The sequence below is a fragment of the Podarcis muralis genome, chromosome 3, assembly GCF_964188315.1.
Source record: "Podarcis muralis chromosome 3, rPodMur119.hap1.1, whole genome shotgun sequence".
NCBI classification, from domain to species: Eukaryota; Metazoa; Chordata; class Lepidosauria; order Squamata; family Lacertidae; genus Podarcis; species Podarcis muralis.
The window spans coordinates 121,365,420-121,384,417 of NC_135657.1; the positions used below are offsets into that span (position 1 = coordinate 121,365,420).

The 18,998-nt window shown below is 46.4% G+C and overlaps 1 protein-coding gene and 1 pseudogene across 1 annotated transcript; one reads left to right on the forward strand and one right to left on the reverse strand.

Annotated features, from left to right (window-relative positions):
- Window positions 1–13,783: 13,783 nt before the first annotated feature.
- On the reverse strand, window positions 13,784–18,963 carry MRPL19 (mitochondrial ribosomal protein L19). Its single transcript, XM_028721811.2, has 6 exons — window positions 18,831–18,963; window positions 17,297–17,414; window positions 17,089–17,207; window positions 16,324–16,458; window positions 15,346–15,527; window positions 13,784–14,106 (listed from the first exon to the last, which is right to left on the reverse strand). The coding sequence occupies exons 1-6, from the start codon at window positions 18,922–18,924 to the stop codon at window positions 13,879–13,881; spliced, it is 876 nt and encodes a 291-aa protein (XP_028577644.2). The 5' UTR covers window positions 18,925–18,963; the 3' UTR covers window positions 13,784–13,878.
- LOC114593464 (ATP synthase F(0) complex subunit k, mitochondrial pseudogene) lies at window positions 17,567–18,500 on the forward strand (annotated as a pseudogene).
- Window positions 18,964–18,998: the final 35 nt, after the last annotated feature.

An 18,998-nucleotide genomic window follows, 5' to 3' on the forward strand; every position in this document is an offset into this window, starting at 1 on the left:
TAAAACATTGTGTATGCCATCAAATGCCAGCAGTGCCCTTCAGCTCTCTGTACTGGACAAACAGGCAAACCCTCTGCCAAAGGACTGTTGTTTAGTCGTGTCCAACTCTTCGTGATCCCATGGACCACAGCACGCCAGGCCCTCCTGTCTTCCACTACCTCCCGCAGTTTGGTCAAACTCATGCTGGTAGCTTCGAGAACACTGTCCAATCATCTCGTCCTCTGTCGTCCCCTTCTCCTTGTGCCCTCCATCTTTCCCAACATCAGGGTCTTTTCCAGGGAGTCTTCTCTTCTCATGAGGCGGCCAAAGTATTGGAGTCTCAGCTTCAGGATCTGTCCTTCCAGTGAGCACTCAGGGCTGATTTCCTTAAGAATGGATAGGTTTTATCTTCTTGCAGTCCATGGGACTCTCAAGAGTCTCCTCCAGCACCATAATTCAAAAGCATCAATTCTTCGGCGATCAGCCTTCTATATGGTCCAGCTCTCACTTCCATACATCACTACTGGGAAAACCATAGTTTTAACTATACGGACCTTTGTTGGCAAGGTGATGTCTCTGCTTTTCAAGATGCTGTCTAGTGAGCCAGTGTGGTGTAGTGGTTAAGAGCGGTAGACTCGTAATCTGGGGAACCGGGTTCGCTTCTCCGCTCCTCCACATGCAGCTGCTGGGTGACCTTGGGCTAGTCATACTTCTTTGAAGTCTCTCAGCCCCACTCACCTCACAGAGTGTTTGTTCTGGGGGAGGAAGGGAAAGGAGACTGTTAGCCGCTTTGAGACTCCTTCGGGTACTGAAAAAGCAGGATATTAAATCCAAACTCTCCTCTACTTCTCCTTCTAGGTTTGTCATTGCTTTTCTCCCAAGAAGTAGGCGTCTTTTAACTTCGTGGCTGCTGTCACCATCTGCAGTGATCATGGAGCCCAAGAAAGTAAAATCTCTCACTGCCTCCATTTCTTCCCCTTCTATTTGCCAGGAGGTGATGGGCCCAGTGGCCATGATCTTCGTTTTTTTGATGTTGAGCTTGACCATATTTTGCGCTCTCCTCTTTCACCCTCATTAAAAGGTTCTTTAATTCCTCCTCACTTTCTGCCATCAATGTTGTGTCATCTGCATATCTGAGGTTGTTGATATTTCTTACGGCAATCTTAATTCCGGCTAGGGATTCATCCAGCCCAGCCTTCTTGTCCCACGTAGAGATTTCTCAGGAGACAGATGAGGTGATCAGGCACTCCCATTTCTTTAAGAATTTGCCATAGTTTGCTGTGGTCGTCACAGTCAAAGGCTTTTGCATAGTCAATGAAGCAGAAGTAGATGTCTTTCTGGAACTCTCTAGGTTTCTCCATAATCCAGCACATGTTTGCAATTTGGTCTCTGGTTCCTCTGCCCCTTCGAAATCCACCTTGCACTTCTGGGAGTTCTCGGTCCACATACTGCTTGAGCCTTCCTTGTAGAATTTTAAGCATAACCTTGCTAGTGTGTGAAATGAGTGCAATTGTGCGGTAGTTGGCGTATTAGTTGGCACTGCCCTTCTTTGGGATTGGGATGTAGACTGATCTTCTCCAATCCTCTGGCCACTGCTGAGTTTTCCAAACTTGCTGGCATATTGAGTGTAGCACCTTAACAGCATCATCTTTTAAAATTTTAAATAGTTCAGCTGGAATACCATCACTTCCACTGGCCTTGTTATTTGCAGTGCTTTCTAAGGCCCATTTGACTTCACTCTCCAGGATGTCTGGCTCAAGGTCAGCAACCACACTACCTGGGGTGTGCGAGCCATCCATCTTTCTAGTATAATTCCTCTGTGTATTCTTGCCACCTCTTCGTGATGTCTTCTGCATCTGTTAGGTCCTTACCACTTTTGTCCTTTATTACGGTAATCTTTGTACGAAATGTTCCTTTCATATCTCCAATTTTCTTGAACAGATCTCTGGTTCTTCCCATTCTGTTGTTTTCCTCTATTTCTTTGCATTGCTCGTTTAAGAAGGCCTCCTTGTCTCTCCTTGCTATTTTTTGGAAATCTGCATTCAATTTCCTGTATCTTTCACTATCTCCCTCGCATTTTGCTTGCCTTCTCCCCCCCCCCCCCCCCCCGCTATTTGTAAGGCCTCGTTGGACAGCCACTTTGCTTTCTTGCATTTCCTTTTCATTGGGATGGTTTTCGTTGCTCCCTCCTGTATATACCATCTTTGGAAAACTATCTTCCAGGTAGAATTGTAGTCACTGAATGCCTCCCACTCCCATCCAAGAAAAGCGACACGGAAGGATATAATGATCAATAGCACTGAAAGCCGCTGAGAGATCTATGAGAATCAACAGGAATTGTCCATCTCCTTAAAAAATAAAAGCCAATAAGGGTGACCAAGTTAGTTTCTATTCCAAAACCAGGTCACATAACCCATGTCATCTGAACTCAGTCTCCTGCCGCCCACACAAGTACATTGCAAATGACATCCACAAAAGAGGATTTTGCAATTGGGTGACAGGTAATTGTGGGTCCAAATGAGGGCTTTTGGTGTGTTTTTTAAGTGGGTTGCAACTGGTTCTTTTGAGGTACCAGGGCTGCCCCCTTAGCAAGGAGTTCCGCCTGTCCAATTCCCCTCATATTGGGTGTTATTAATCATGATGGGCAAAAGCAGCAAGAATGCAGAATTTGCATTTGGATGGTGAGGTTCTCCTGACTGCCCAATTCCAATTTTAGTGGCTTCAAACACCAAGCAGATTTTGTGTTACATGCCACCTATAACAGCAATTTAATGGCAAGGATTATGTGGGAGATAGAAACTACTAATTGAACTATACCAAAAATGCTACTTTGGTAAAACATCCCTGTACAGTACTTTGAAAGAGATAAAATACAAAGTGTATGTAACACTGTAGTTAACTTCAGTAACTCCACTATAAACAATTTATGAAAATAGACATGACCTTTTTACTTGCCTCTGTTAATACTCAAATTGATAAATACTCAATTCTATAAAATTATAGGGTAGTGTCAGGGAACTGCCATCGGAAGGACAGGAGGTGGAAGGGCTCCCTGAGGTTGAGACAGACTTAACAGCTGAAGAGGGAACCAGCAGGGGGAGAGGAGGGGCTCCAGGGGAAAGTGAGTCGGAGGGATGGCTCAGAGACACTTCCAGCGAAAACAGTGGGGAGGTTTCAAGACCTCCTATAGGGACACCCACTCCTCGCCGGAAACTGTCACGCCGAGAGTCCAGAAGACGTGTTTCCGTTAAGGAGCTTTTATGCTGGAAGAGATTCCGTAAGAGACCACTTTCGGATTCTGCTAGCGACTGACAGAGCCATGCTGGAGGGGCTCCGTCGTAGGCAGAGGTTTGAGGACTTGACCAAACTCTGAGGGACTTGCATTTTACGCACAAGCAGCTCATCATCCCATTACAGCAATCTGAAAGTCTTTGAAAGCAGCTTGTGCAAGGGGAGGCATCATGAGCAACCCAGCCGAAACCGGAGAAGCAGGAGGAGCTGGAGCGGGTCCAAGCCTGGAAGAAAGGTACAGAGTGTTGGAGGTCCAGCTAGCGCTGCAGACGGCGAGGCTCGAGGAGAGGAGGGCTCAGGATGCAGAAAAGGGAAAAACCACCCCGCTCGCACGAAAGGTGCCAGGATTGGTGCAGAAGTTTGGGGGGGAATCCCAGGAACTATCACGCCTTTAGGACAGAGATGCAATATGCTCTCAATCTGCAGTTTGATGACTTTCCCGACGAGGAGTCGCGAGTGGCTTTTGTGATTGGCCATCTCGAATCGGGGGCGAAGGACTGGGTTAGACCCCTGATGGCAGTGAATAATGAGATCCTAAAGGACACGAGGAAGTTTTTTCGCGCCATGGACCTGATGTTTTCCAGCGACATTGAGCAGGGAGTGGTGCGCAGACAGTTAATGGCTTGCAAACAGGGGAGCCGATCTGTCCGTGAGTACTGGACTGAGTTTACCATGTTGATCCATAAATTGGGGTGGGATCTATCGGCGGAGCCCATTCAAATGCTTTTTGAAGAAGGGCTTTCTTCGGCGGTGAAAGACGAACTTTCCCGGGCGCCCAGGGCGGAGTCTATGGACCAGCTGACCAAATCCGCGCTGACCATAGGAGCACGCCAGGAGGCGAGAGCGTTGGAAAAGCGGGAAGGGAGAGGGGAGCGCTGGAGGGATTTCCGCATTCCAGAGATTCCAGAGCCACCTTTCCCGCCGGCAGAGCCGATGGAAATTGGCACAGCGCGCGCGCGCGCAGTTTCAAATCCCAGTGGCGGAAGAAGGAGGGGAAGAGCGCCAAGAAATGTTATCTCTGCCAACAGCCAGGTCACTTTGCCAGAGTTTGCCCACAAAGAAAGGAATGGCAAGGGATGGCGGGAGCTGTTGGGGAAAAGGAGGAGGAAGGCAAGGAGCAAGTAAAAGCCAACGCCTGGCTGCCACCGTCGGGGCACAGCAGCCAGGCCAAAGAGCAGTGAAAGTGCCCACGCCGGAACCTCCAAGACCTGCTTTAGTGATAGAGGTGTTACTAGAGCTGCCAAATGGACACCCACTGAAGATAAAGGCGCTATTGGACTCAGGCAGCTCCTGTAATTTCATGAGTAAGGAGTTTGCAGCTGAGCACCAGATACAAACTGTCCCTTTAAGTAACCCCTTGCAGGTGACCACGATCGATGGTCTCTAGGGCAGCAGCTGAAGAAGGAACAAAAAGGGTTTTCTTGTGTGAGTTTCTTGTGGCTGTTTAGCTGCTCTCTCTGGGCAAAGGTCAGAGGGGGCAGGGCTTCTGTTGAGGTAGGTGATTAGCTGTGGGAGGAGCTTATCAGAGCTTTTTGTACACATCCTTTTTTAATCTTAACTCAGTTAAAAGTTCTTTAGATAGCCACCCTGGCTTCTTTAGGCACCTTCCATGTTTCCGTCTCATTGGTATTGCCTGAAGTTGTGCTTTTACTATCTCCCTCTTAACAAACTCCCAGCCATCTTGAACTCCCTTTCCTTTTAGTATTACTGTCCATGGGATCTCACCCAGCACTTCCCTAAGCTTTATGAAGTCGGCTTTCTTAAAGTCGAGAAATTGAGTCCTAGTATGCTTGGCTGCTCCTTTCCGCTGTATGGAAAAAATGGAAAAGGGGGGAAACCACCAAAGAGGAATTCAAACAAATAGCCAGCACGTGTAGACACAAAGTCAGAAAAGCTAAAGCACAAAATGAACTCAGGCTTGCTAGAGAGGTTAAAAGCAACAAAAAAGGCTTTTATGGGTATGTTCGTAGCAAAAGGAAGAACAAAGAAACCGTGGGGTCACTCAGAGGAGAAGATGGTGAAATGCAAACAGGGGACACAGAAAGGGCTGAACTCCTCAATGCCTTCTTTGCCTCAGTCTTCTCCGATAAAGAAAACAATGCCCGACCTGAAGAATTTGGAGCAAATGATTCAGCAGAGGAAACACAGCCCAGAATAACTAAGGAGATAGTACAAGAATACTTGGCTAGTCTAGATGTATTCAAGTCTCCAGGGCCAGATGAACTGCATCCAAGAGTATTAAAAGAACTGGCAGATGTGATTTCAGAACCACTGGCAGTCATCTTTGAGAATTCCTGGAGAACAGGCGAAGTCCCGGCAGACTGGAGGAGGGCAAATGTTGTCCCTATTTTCAAAAAGGGGAAAAGAGAGGACCCAAATAATTACCGCCCAGTCAGTCTGACATCAATACCAGGGAAGATTCTGGAGCAGATCATTAAGCAAACAGTCTGTGAGCACCTAGAAAGGAATGCTGTGATCACCAATAGTCAGCATGGATTTCTGAAAAATAAGTCATGTCAGACTAACCTGATCTCGTTTTTTGACAGAATTACAAGCCTGGTAGATGAAGGGAACGCAGTGGATGTAGTCTTCCTTGATTTCAGCAAGGCATTTGACAAGGTGCCCCATGATATTCTTGTAAAGAAGCTGGTAAAATGCGGTCTTGACTATGCTACCACTCAGTGGATTTGTAACTGGCTGACTGACCGAACCCAAAGGGTGCTCATCAATGGTTCCTCTTCATCCTGGAGAAGAGTGACTAGTGGGGTGCCACAGGGTTCTGTCTTGGGCCCGGTCTTATTCAACATCTTTATCAACGACTTGGATGATGGACTCAAGGGCATCCTGATCAAATTTGCAGATGACACCAAACTGGGAGGGGTGGCTAACACCCCAGAGGACAGGATCACACTTCAAAACGACCTTGACAGATTAGAGAACTGGGCCAAAACAAACAAGATGAATTTTAACAGGGAGAAATGTAAAGTATTGCACGTGGGCAAAAAAAATGAGAGGCACAAATACAAGATGGGGGACACCTGGCTTGAGAGCAGTACATGTGAAAAGGATCTAGGAGTCTTGGTTGACCACAAACTTGACATGAGCCAACAGTGTGACGTGGCAGCTAAAAAAGCCAATGCAATTCTGGGCCTCATCAATAGGAGTATAGCATCTAGATCAAGGGAAGTAATAGTGCCACTGTATTCTGCTCTGGTCAGACCTCACCTGGAGTACTGTGTCCAGTTCTGGGCACCACAGTTCAAGAAGGACACTGACAAACTGGAACGTGTCCAGAGGAGGGCAACCAAAATGGTCAAAGGCCTGGAAATGATGCCTTATGAGGAACGGCTAAGGGAGCTGGGCATGTTTAGCCTGGAGAAGAGGAGGTTAAGGGGTGATATGATAGCCATGTTCAAATATATAAAAGGATGTCACATAGAGGAGGGAGAAAGGCTGTTTTCTGCTGCTCCAGAGAAGCGGACACGGAGCAATGGATCCAAACTACAAGAAAGAAGATTCCACCTAAACATTAGGAAGAACTTCCTGACAGTAAGAGCTGTTCGACAGTGGAATTTGCTGCCAAGGAGTGTGGTGGAGTCTCCTTCTTTGGAGGTCTTTAAGCAGAGGCTTGACAACCATATGTCAGGAGTGCTCTGATGGTGTTTCCTGCTTGGCAGGGGGTTGGACTCGATGGCCCTTGTGGTCTCTTCCAACTCTATGATTCTATGATTCTATGATGGGCGGGAGCTACTGGGAGGAGAAGTCAGCCAGCAGACGGTTCCAATGATAATGAGAGTGGCAAGGCACACCGAACGAATAGCGTTCAATGTGGCCACCTTGGGAGGAGCGCCCATTATTTTGGGGATGAGCTGGCTGGCGCTGCACGATCCGCTAGTGGGCTGGCATCAGAGAGTGGTCTCCTTTGGGTCAGCGCATTGCCTAGAACACTGCAAAGAGGGGAGGGCTCCGGAAGGGACCAGAGCCACCCTGGCAGGGACGGAAGTAACGGACAAAGGGAAGGTGCCCCCACAATACGCTGATCTAAGCAACGTATTCAGCGAAAGGGAAGCAGACAAGCTGCCGCCGCATAGACCCTTTGACTGTCAAATCAATCTACTCCCTGGGGCCCAACTCCCAGTGGGCAAGCTGTATGCCATGTCAGACAGGGAGATGCAGGAGTTAAGGGAGTTCATTGACAAAAACCTGAAGCGAGGTTTCATCAGAGAGTCCAGAGCGGTGGGGGGCAGCCCAGTGTTTTTTGTGGACAAAAAAAAACACAGATAAACCGAGGCTTGTAGTGGACTTCAGGGCCCTAAATGCAGTATCAGAACCTCTGGCTTTCCCTATGCCCCGAATTGATGACATTTTGACCAGGGTGAGGAAGGGAAAGATTTTTACGAAACTGGACTTGCGGGGGGCGTATAACCTGATACGAATAAGGAAGGGGGGTGAATGGAAAACCACCATGTTCACCCCTTTGGGGGGCCTTTGAATATCTCGTTATGCCCTTCGGTCTACAAGCGGGCTCAGCGTGTTTTCAATCGTTTATGAACCACGTCCTGGGGCCTTTGCTCTACAAGAATTGTGTAGCCTTCTTAGACGACGTGTTGGTATATTCAGAGAATGAAGAGCAGCATGTGAGGGACGTCCGCGAGGTGTTGGGCAAGCTGCAAGCCAACCAGCTGTGGGTGAAACTGGAGAAGTGTCAGTTTCATACCAAGGAGGTGGAATTCCTGGGGTACCGCTTGTCAGACAAGGGATTGGCCATGGATCCAGGCAAGGTCCAAGCGGTACTGGAATGGAAAACACCGAAAACGAAGAAGGATGTGCAAAGATTCTTAGGGTTTGGAAACTTTTATCGGAAGTTCATAAAGAACTTTGCCCACCTGACGGCTCCCATCACTGACTGTCTCAGCAGCAAGAAGAAATTTGTTTGGACGGCGGAGGCGGAGCGAGCATTTGAAGCACTGAAAAGGGCGTTCGCTTCGGAAGAACAACTCCTGCATGTGGATTTACAAAAACCTATGAGAGTGGAAACAGATGCGTCAGACCGGGCGGTAGGGGCGGTGCTTCTACAACCGGGGAAGAGTAAGTCGGAGTGGAGACCGTGTGCCTTCTTCTCGCGGAAGCTGAATAAGTCCGAGAGGAACTACACGGTGTATGACCGAGAACTACTCGCCATTCACGAAGCGTTCCGGAGATGGAGGCATTTATTGATTGGTGCACAACATAAGGTGCAAGTGTGCACAGACCACAAGAATTTAGAGTATTGGAGAACAGCACGAGTGCTCAACCAACGACAAGTGAGATGGGCCGAGGAGTTCTCCAAATTCCACTTTGAAATTTGTTATGTGCCAGGCCCAGAAAACGTCAGGGCGGACGCTCTCTCACGCAAACCTGAGTATTTGGAGGGGGAGGGGGCAACCGAAGAGAGACATGTCATCCCAGAGGACCGCTGGGTGTGTGGGGCGGCACTGGTGGGGCAAAGAGAACTGGTAGAGGAAACGGAGAATGATGAATATGCCCAGGATAAGCTCAGAGGTCTCAGGGGGGAGGGAGAGGGCCCCGGAGGCTTTGAGGAAAGAAATGGGGCATTGTATTACAAAGGGGCACTGTATATACCCGAAGGAGAATTGAGGGGGAGAGTACTCAAGCAGCTGCACGACAGCCCCACAGCGGGGCATTTTGGGCAACACAAGACCATGTGGTTGGTTACCAGGGAATTTTGGTGGCCCAAGGTGAGGGAAGATGTGAGGGAGTATGTAAGAGGGTGTGACCAATGCCAGCGAGCCAAAGGGGAAAGGCGGGCGCCGGCAAGGTTATTAGAACCCTTACCCACCCCCGAACGGCCATGGGAGGCGGTATCGATAGATTTCAAGACGGATCTGCCGAAGTCCAAGGGGAAAACAGCCATCATGGTAGTAGTAGACCTGTTAACTAAGATGTGCCACTTTGTAGCATGCTCACATGCAGTCACAGCGGAAGAGACAGCGAAATTGTTTGTAGAACACATTTTTCGGTTGCATGGCACCCCCTTGAGGGTGGTCTCAGACAGAGGCAAACAATTTACGTCCAGGTTCTGGAGGAAGCTCATGAGCTTACTGCACGTGGAGGTCAATTTTTCGACTGCCCGGCACCCTGAAACCAACGGGCAGGCGGAAAGAGCAAACGGTATCCTCCAGCAGTACCTGAGGTGTTATGTCAATGACAGAGAGAACGATTGGGTCGAAAAGTTGGCGCTGGCAGAGTTTGCCTACAATAATGCGGAGAATGTGTCTACAGGGATGAGCCCCTTTTTGGCCAATTATGGGTGTCACCCCAGGGCATTTCCAGGGGGAGGAGGGGAGAGATGAAGCGTCCCGGCGGCCGAACTTTTTGTAGAAGAGATGGAAGCGATCCATCGTCAGCTCCAGCTCAACTTAGAAAGGGCCAAAGAAGAATATAAGAGGCAGGCAGACAAGAACAGAAGGGAAGGTGAAGCCGTAAGGGTGGGGGATCAGGTGTGGCTGTCAACCCAAGGCTTGCCGTTTAAAGGGGGTTGCAAGAAGTTGAGACCCAAAAGGTTGGGACCCTTTGAGGTCATTCAGCAGATCAACCCAGTGGCTTTCAAACTCCGGTTACCCAACCACATGAAATTGCACCCAGTATTCCATAGGTCCTTACTGTCACCGTATAGGGGGGGACCTGAAGGGGAATCCACCAGGGGACCTGCCTTAGAAGAAAGGGAACGCAGCAGCCATGTTGCGGAAATCATCGATTCCAGGTGGAAGGGGAATCAGGTGGAGTATTTGGTGGCGTGGGAAGGGGAACCGGAGTCAGAAAACACCTGGGTAACTGCAGAGGATGTCAATGACGAGGTCTTAATAGAAACGTTCCACCAAAGGTTCCCGAGGAAACCTCAGCCTGTAGCAAGGTTCAGGAGGGAGTACTTCGGCACCACCGACGAGGAGGAGGAACTGGAAGGATTCACGGAATCGGAGCTGGAAGAAGGAATTGACTCCGATGACGAGGAGTACTTGGGGACCAGGAACAGCAACCGGTGGAGGGAAGTGTTCGAGACTTCGGAAGATGAGGGAGGTTCTTTCAGGGGCTTTGCTTCCTCACCGCCCATAGAGGAGGGGACGGGAGGGGGTGAAGGGGGCCCTGGAGGGGAGGTGGATGTCAGGGAACTGCCATCGGAAGGACAGGAGGTGGAAGGGCTCCCAGAGGTTGAGACAGACTTAGCAGCTGAAGAGGGAACCAGCAGGGGGAGAGGAGGGGCTCCAGGGGAAAGTGAGTCGGAGGGATGGCTCAGAGACACTTCCAGCGAAAACAGTGGGGAGGTTTCAAGACCTCCTATAGGGACACCCACTCCTCGCCGGAAACTGTCACGCCGAGAGTCCAGAAGACGTGTTTCCGTTAAGGAGCTTTTATGCTGGAAGAGATTCCGTAAGAGACCACTTTCGGATTCTGCTAGCGACTGACGGAGCCATGCTGGAGGGGCTCCGTCGTAGGCAGAGGTTTGAGGACTTGACCAAACTCTGAGGGACTTGCATTTTACGCACAAGCAGCTCATCATCCCATTACAGGTAGGTTAAAACTTGGTTTTATTTTTGTATAGTTTTTTAGTGTATATTAAATACTTGGCTAGTCTAGATGTATTCAAGTCTCCAGGGCCAGATGAACTGCATCCAAGAGTATTAAAAGAACTGGCAGATGTGATTTCAGAACCACTGGCAGTCATCTTTGAGAATTCCTGGAGAACAGGCGAAGTCCCGGCAGACTGGAGGAGGGCAAATGTTGTCCCTATTTTCAAAAAGGGGAAAAGAGAGGACCCAAATAATTACCGCCCAGTCAGTCTGACATCAATACCAGGGAAGATTCTGGAGCAGATCATTAAGCAAACAGTCTGTGAGCACCTAGAAAGGAATGCTGTGATCACCAATAGTCAGCATGGATTTCTGAAAAATAAGTCACGTCAGACTAACCTGATCTCATTTTTTGACAGAATTACAAGCCTGGTAGATGAAGGGAACGCAGTGGATGTAGCCTACCTTGATTTCAGCAAGGCATTTGACAAGGTGCCCCATGATATTCTTGTAAAGAAGCTGGTAAAATGCGGTCTTGACTATGCTACCACTCAGTGGATTTGTAACTGGCTGACTGACCGAACCCAAAGGGTGCTCATCAATGGTTCCTCTTCATCCTGGAGAAGAGTGACTAGTGGGGTGCCACAGGGTTCTGTCTTGGGCCCGGTCTTATTCAACATCTTTATCAACGACTTGGATGATGGACTCAAGGGCATCCTGATCAAATTTGCAGATGACACCAAACTGGGAGGGGTGGCTAACACCCCAGAGGACAGGATCACACTTCAAAACGACCTTGACAGATTAGAGAACTGGGCCAAAACAAACAAGATGAACTTTAACAGGGAGAAATGTAAAGTATTGCACTTGGGCAAAAAAAATGAGAGGCACAAATACAAGATGGGTGACACCTGGCTTGAGAGCAGTACATGTGAAAAGGATCTAGGAGTCTTGGTTGACCACAAACTCGACATGAGCCAACAGTGTGACGCGGCAGCTAAAAAAGCCAATGCAATTCTGGGCCTCATCAATAGGAGTATAGCATCTAGATCAAGGGAAGTAATAGTGCCACTGTATTCTGCTCTGGTCAGACCTCACCTGGAGTACTGTGTCCAGTTCTGGGCACCACAGTTCAAGAAGGACACTGACAAACTGGAACGTGTCCAGAGGAGGGCAACCAAAATGGTCAAAGGCCTGGAAATGATGCCTTATGAGGAACGGCTAAGGGAGCTGGGCATGTTTAGCCTGGAGAAGAGGAGGTTAAGGGGTGATATGATAGCCATGTTCAAATATATAAAAGGATGTCACATAGAGGAGGGAGAAAGGCTGTTTTCTGCTGCTCCAGAGAAGCGGACACGGAGCAATGGATCCAAACTACAAGAAAGAAGATTCCACCTAAACATTAGGAAGAACTTCCTGACAGTAAGAGCTGTTTGACAGTGGAATTTGCTGCCAAGGAGTGTGGTGGAGTCTCCTTCTTTGGAGGTCTTTAAGCAGAGGCTTGACAACCATATGTCAGGAGTGCTCTGATGGTGTTTCCTGCTTGGCAGGGGGTTGGACTCGATGGCCCTTGTGGTCTCTTCCAACTCTATGATTCTATGATTCTATGATTCTATGAAATTATACACATTAAAGTTAACCGAGTGTCCATTTATTTCTCCTCCTCCTGTGCTTTAATTTGCTTACTCACAAAAGCAGCTGCTCATCCCTCCTTTACTACAGTATTTTGCAATTTCCTTTTGGTATACAGTTGTGAAATAGTTAAGCTTCCTTGCAGCTTCATGCACATGCAAATGACGAGATTCCGCAGTGTGGTTTCTGACAATAGCTGTGCCCCCATGGGAAGTTGTGTTCTAATATATGCAATGTTTTGTACCATTTAGCTCTGTGGCAAGGGCTGCTGAGCAAGGCCGCTTCTTACAGTAATAATACTGAATGACTCTACTAATTAAAGAGTGAGGAAGTTCTAGAAAGTATACTAATCAACTGCTCTCCTTTGGACCTTCAGTGAAGAAACCTTTTTTTACAAATGTCATTGGATGTATATGAAGAGTTCTAGTGAGGCAACATTAACACCTTATTTCTTTTTTAACAAACTCATTGTCAGCATTAGGTTACTATATTTGCAACTAAAGCTAAACTTGACAAGATTAAAGTAATGATGATTGGAAAATCCTATGCCACGTGTCTCCTTTCAAAATCTCTAGGAAGAACTGTCTCAAATTTTCCCCAGTATAAGAAGTAAAAGATTACGCTCTTCACTGTCATCTTCATCATTACAACTTAAAAACATCTTCTCTTATGTGAGCATAGAACCTCTGTTTTGTATGACAGTGGCTCTGAGGAGACTCTTGAGAGTCCCATGGACAGCAAGAAGATCAATCCTATCCATTCTTAAGGAAATCAGCCCTGAGTGCTCACTGGAAGGACAGATCCTGAGCTTAGGCTCCAATACTTTGGCCACCTCATGAGAAGAGAAGACTCCCTGGAAAAGACCTTGATGTTGGGAAAGATGGAGGGCACAAGGAGAAGGGGATGACAGAGGACAAGATGGTTGGATAGTGTTCTCGAAGCTACCAACTTGAGTTTGACCAAACTGCGGGAGGCAGTAGAAGACAGGAGTGCCTGGTGTGCTCTGGTTCCTGGGGTCACGAAGACTCGGACACGACTAAACAACAACTGCTATCAGTGTTGACATGCTATTGGCTTTTTCATAGTTCCATCTAAACCTCATAGAAGTTAGTAGACACATCCACTGTTCGTAAATTGGGAGTTCTACATCTAACTCAATTCCAGTTTCCTATGATCATAGATAAAAAAGTATTCTGCATGCCCTACAAGTATTTTCTTGATCATCTTATTAAACACAAAATGAATTTATTGAAGAATATAAAGCAAAGAGCAATAGTTCGTGCTTTGAATATACAGCTGACACTGCAAAAAACTAACAGTTTGAAAATTTTCATACGGGTGTTTATTATTCAACATAAAAATGCTAAAATTAATGGTGGTAGTCTTTACATGTAGTTTCCCACAATTTCTATACCGTTTTTTTCAGCTCTTCATTCACTTCTTCCCAGATTTTCTTCTCAATTTCTAATGTATCATACTTTTTCAGCATATCAAATTCATTCCAAGGCATTTGCCATTTTTCTACTTTCGCTTTGTGTCTTTCATTAAGATACAAGTCAAAATTAATGCCCTGGATATTGAACTTTGGATGTTCCCAGCGTTTTGACCATGGTTTCGGTTTCATTCGGACTTTCATCTAGCATAATTGAAAGAAATGTATGTCAGATCATATATTTGATATTCAGCGAGTATCTTTCTTTCAGTTATATGTACTCAATGGACCAGGGGTGAGGGTTTAAACCACCAAGCCTCTTGGGCTTGCTGATCGGAAGGTCGGTGGTTCAAATCCCTGTGACGGGGTGAGCCCCCGTTGCTCTGCCCAGTTCCTGCCAACCTAGCAGTTTGAAAGCATGCCAGTGCAAGTAGATAAATAGGTACCACTGCGGTGGGAAGGTAAATGGCATTTCAATGCACTCTGGTTTCCATCACGGTGTTCCATTACACCAGAAGCGGTTTAGTCATGCTGGCCACATGACCGGGAAAGCTGTCTGCAGACAAATGCTGGCTCCATCAGCCTGAAGCCAGATGAGCGCTGCAACCCCATAGTTGCCTTTAACTGGAATTAACTGTCCAGGGGTCCTTTACCTGTTTTACTCTATGGACCTTTAATGACATCCCATTTATACCTGCTTGGCATAAGCAATGCTGTATGCACAGATACTTCCAATGATCCCCTGGACTGCCCACTGGGTTTCTTTCTCAGTTTGGTGCCAGTTATGCTCAAATTCTTATGACATTTTAGCACTTAGCAATATTTTTTGGGAACTACGTTTAGGGTACAATTCCCATCTTTGCCCTAGCCATGCCAGTGTACGTAAAATAACATCTTCTTTATTTTGCTATGGCCTACTTCCTGCAGGTGTTTATCATGGTTGCCTTCAATAACGGCTATAGCAGAATGGAGATGTAGAGGACAGAAACTAATTAAGGATAGTAGCAAAGACAGCAACAACAACAAATATTATAGAACTGCCTACTGATAACAATTAACCATAGAGCTCAGCTGCAATATCCAAGCTTGATGACAAGGAGTTAAGAACCCTATACTTCAACTATTCTGCTGTGTTAGAACTCCAATCAACATCTAAAGGTAACCATTTCAGACTGCTCAGGAGTTCATTGGAGCTCTAACGTGCCATTGCTTGCTAGCAAGAAGAAAACACTTCTTTTCTGCTAGGTTTGAGCTCTAAAGGAGCTAAGCCATCTCAAGTGTAATGTAATGACGAAAGGGCAGAAAGCCATTCCCATGAGGGCCTCTACCGCTATCACAACACCAAAACAAATGAATAGTACAATGTGACAACTTCATATTACAAAATGATGTTTCAGAATAACTAGTTGCCAGTCACAAACACCAGTTATTCCTTGCTGCTACCTTGTTGACAGGAACTTCTTCCATAGCTGAAAGTGGGACAGCCTTCATGTTAACATCAACAGTGCTGTACTCTGGAAGGGCATCCCGTAAATACATCAGGTTATCATCCAATCTTTTCTCCAGTTTCAGAACCTTGATCTCTTGGATTAGAGGATTGTATAGTTCATAGCAAATTTCAATACCTTAAATGGAAAATTGATAAATACAGAAAATGACATTATAAAAATAGGTGACAGTACTCTTTGTTATGAACCAATTTTTGTTGGTAGAAGAATAAACAATATTTGGAGTTATACAACATTTGAGGGCTGGTAGAATGGAGGGAAATGGGTGGTGCTGTGCGTTAAACCACAGAGCCTAGGACTTGCCGATCAGAAGGTCGGCGGTTCGAATCCCCGCGACGGGGTGAGCTCCCGTTGTTCAGTCCCTGCTCCTGCCAACCTAGCAGTTCAAAAGCACGTCAAGTGCAAGTAGATAAATAGGTGGGAAGGTAAACGGCGTTTCCGTGCGCTGCTCTGGTTCGCCAGAAGCGGCTTAGTCATGCTGGCCACATGACCCAAAAGCTGTCTGCGGACGTACGCAGCAACCCCAGAGTCGGTCACGACTGGACCTAATGGTCAGGGGTCCCTTTACCTTTACCTTTAGAACGGAGAGTTAACTAGATTGTCAAGAATAAAAAGTGTTCCTAACACTTCAGGTAATAGAATGGATCTGCAATACAATGCAGATTTTTTAATTAAAAAATCTAGACATCCCAATCCAGTGTTTTCCTACATGCCACCTCATGCCAACTTAAGTAGTTCTTGGTAACATTATTTTAATTGTTTGAACCTGGCTTAAGGACATCCAACAGTTACCCTATATGGAATATATTTTCATTATATCCAAATAATGTTGCTGAAAAGCCACTAAAGCCATTGCTGGGTTTCCAGCACTTCCCTCAGCTGGAAAACAATGAACATTAAAGTATGCACCCACCTTGTCCTTCTATTATATTGCGAAGTATGAAGGTTGCACCAAGTCCTTTTCCTGATCGCTGAATACAAAGTCCTACAAAAGTGCTGCTTTTCCCACTAGCATGGGGATCTGCGGCAGAAACAGAAAGTATACTTCCTGCAAGAAAAGAAACCATTTAAAGCCTAGACACTCACCAACAGAGGCAGAAAGGATAATAAAAACCAAACTTAGTTTTTAGTACATTAACGAGCATGGCATTTATTATTATTTACCTTGGTACATGATTTGATATTAGGCAATAAAGATTAGTTCCATATAGCTTCTTTTGCATGTTGACTGTTTTTGGCATAATGGAATGGTTGCTTTGTAATAGCATTCAAATTATTGTTTCAATAGTACACACAATCATACAGCTCTACAGTGATGTGGAATGATGAGTGAGGCAAAGTTTTCTAATTTCTAAAGCTATCCTATAGCTTCCCTTTTCATCTTTTCCCCACTAAAATGTGCTCAGGAAAACAACAGGGACAATTACTATGCACCATGCCAGGGGAGATGTATGTAATGTAATTAAGGGACCATTAATTATCCCCTTCCGGAAAATTCAAACTGACTGGTAGTCTCAATGGCCAAGTACAGAATTCCGCAAGACTCAACACTTGTTTTGTTAAAATATTTGGGAATGTCTTTTAAATTGAAGATAAAATGGCATTGGTATTGAATTCATTATTTTTGGTAATATATCCAACACAATATTATGAAAGTTCCACTTTAGACATAACTGACCAACATAGAACTCCGGAATATTCATTACTTTTCTCCTCTGTATCATGTTGCTTCTTTCAAGGTAGAACTTGAAAGGATTTGTTCTCTGCCGAGGAGGGATGAATTCAGGACTCAAGAATCTGTCAGAAACATAAATAATGCAAATGGTAACTTATTATAATAAATAACAAATGAGATACAGCTGAACATAAAATTAAAAATTTGTTACCGTGTCTCTGTTGTTTGGATTTTTGATTCATCAACAATGACTGGCTTTGGAGGTGGCTTAAATTTTGCTGGTTCTCCATCTTTAGATTTGAGGTGTCCAACCGAGAAAGAAAGGTTCCCTTTAACAGACAAATTTGGTTACAATGTGGCTGGAAATAAATTATTCAGCTTCCATGATCCTTTTTGCATTACAGCAAAACAGTTGTGTGCTACATCTTTTGTGCTACAATTTTTAAAAAAGAAAAGATCAAGTTGATTGAATGGTGGGAGGAGAAAGCAGATTTGCAGTGTAAAATCAATCCACCTGTTGAGGAGATATCTGTGTTTAATCACATTTGAGAAACATTTGGACTAGTAGTGATGGCAGGGCACAATGCTGGGTCACAACACCAATTCACAAGGCTTCGGAAATACTTCAGTACCTACACCATAACCGGCAGAATAAATGATGTTATAGCTACATATGCAATGCTTGCAAGTATCATCCTGTATTTTAAACTGAGGCCTAAGAATAAAACTCCAGCCATGACACAGAAATAAGATGGGTTGATATGTTGACACTGGACCATGCACGTAATATAACTAGTAGAAGTTGATGGACTTATATCATATATCATGAACAATGATGAAGTTTGTCATCTGTACACATTGCCACTCTGTTCTACATACAGTGGTACCTCTGGATGCGAACGGGATCCGTTCCAGAGCCCCGTTCGCATCCTGAGCAGAATGCAACCTGCATCTGCACGTGTCGCGATTCACTGCTTCTATGCATGTGCATGACGTCATTTTGAGCGTCTGTGCATGCGGCGAAACCCAGAAGTAACCCATTCCGTTACTTCTGGGTCGCCGCGGGGCACAACCTGAAAACACTCAACCTGAAGCGTCTTTAACCCGAGGTATGACTGTATAAACAACATGCAGAGTTCTAGTGTGCACAATTCAATTAGGGAGCCCTTTCAATCTGTGCTGAAAAATTATGGATACATCCTTAGGCATGGCTGTATCTCTAGGATAAATGTTATCCTGAATTCTGTTCCAAAAGCAAATTGTAGCTTTCATTACAAAAAAAGAAAAAGAAAAGATCAATTTGAGTTGTGCTTAAGTTTGCCTGGGATTGCATATAGACGAGCGTCACATTCACACCCTATGCTTAAGCCACCATGATACGCCCCCCCTCCAGAATTCTGGCAGCTGTAGTTACGGGGGGGGGGGGTTGAGAGCTGTTAAGAGGCCCCCGTTTTCCTCGCAGAGTCACAACAATTCCCAGTTTCCAAAGTGGGAACTCTCAGCATCCTTAACCAAGTACAGTTCCCCGAATGACCGGCGGCGGCGGCGGCGGCGAAGGCCGAGGTGCTTAAAGCGCCGCTGTCGCCCCCCGACACGTGCCGAGGCGTCGGCAGCAGCGGCTCCTTCAGCAACTTCTTTGAAGCGCTACCTCACACAGAGAGCGCCCCTCGGGAATTTCCTGGCCCCTCCGGGTTTTGTGAGCAGAACCCCCTTTTATCCTCCCCCCCACACACACACACACTTACTGCATCGCAGGCCGAGCAGAGGCGGGAGTCTCCCGCGAGCGGCTGCCATGACAGCTGCGGGCAAGCACTTTCGCCAGCAACAGGAGCGGCGCATGCGCTGCGCGCGGCTACGGCAGCCTCCGCGGGGACAACCTTGATCCAAACGCGAGCCCCCGCGCGCTGCGCCTG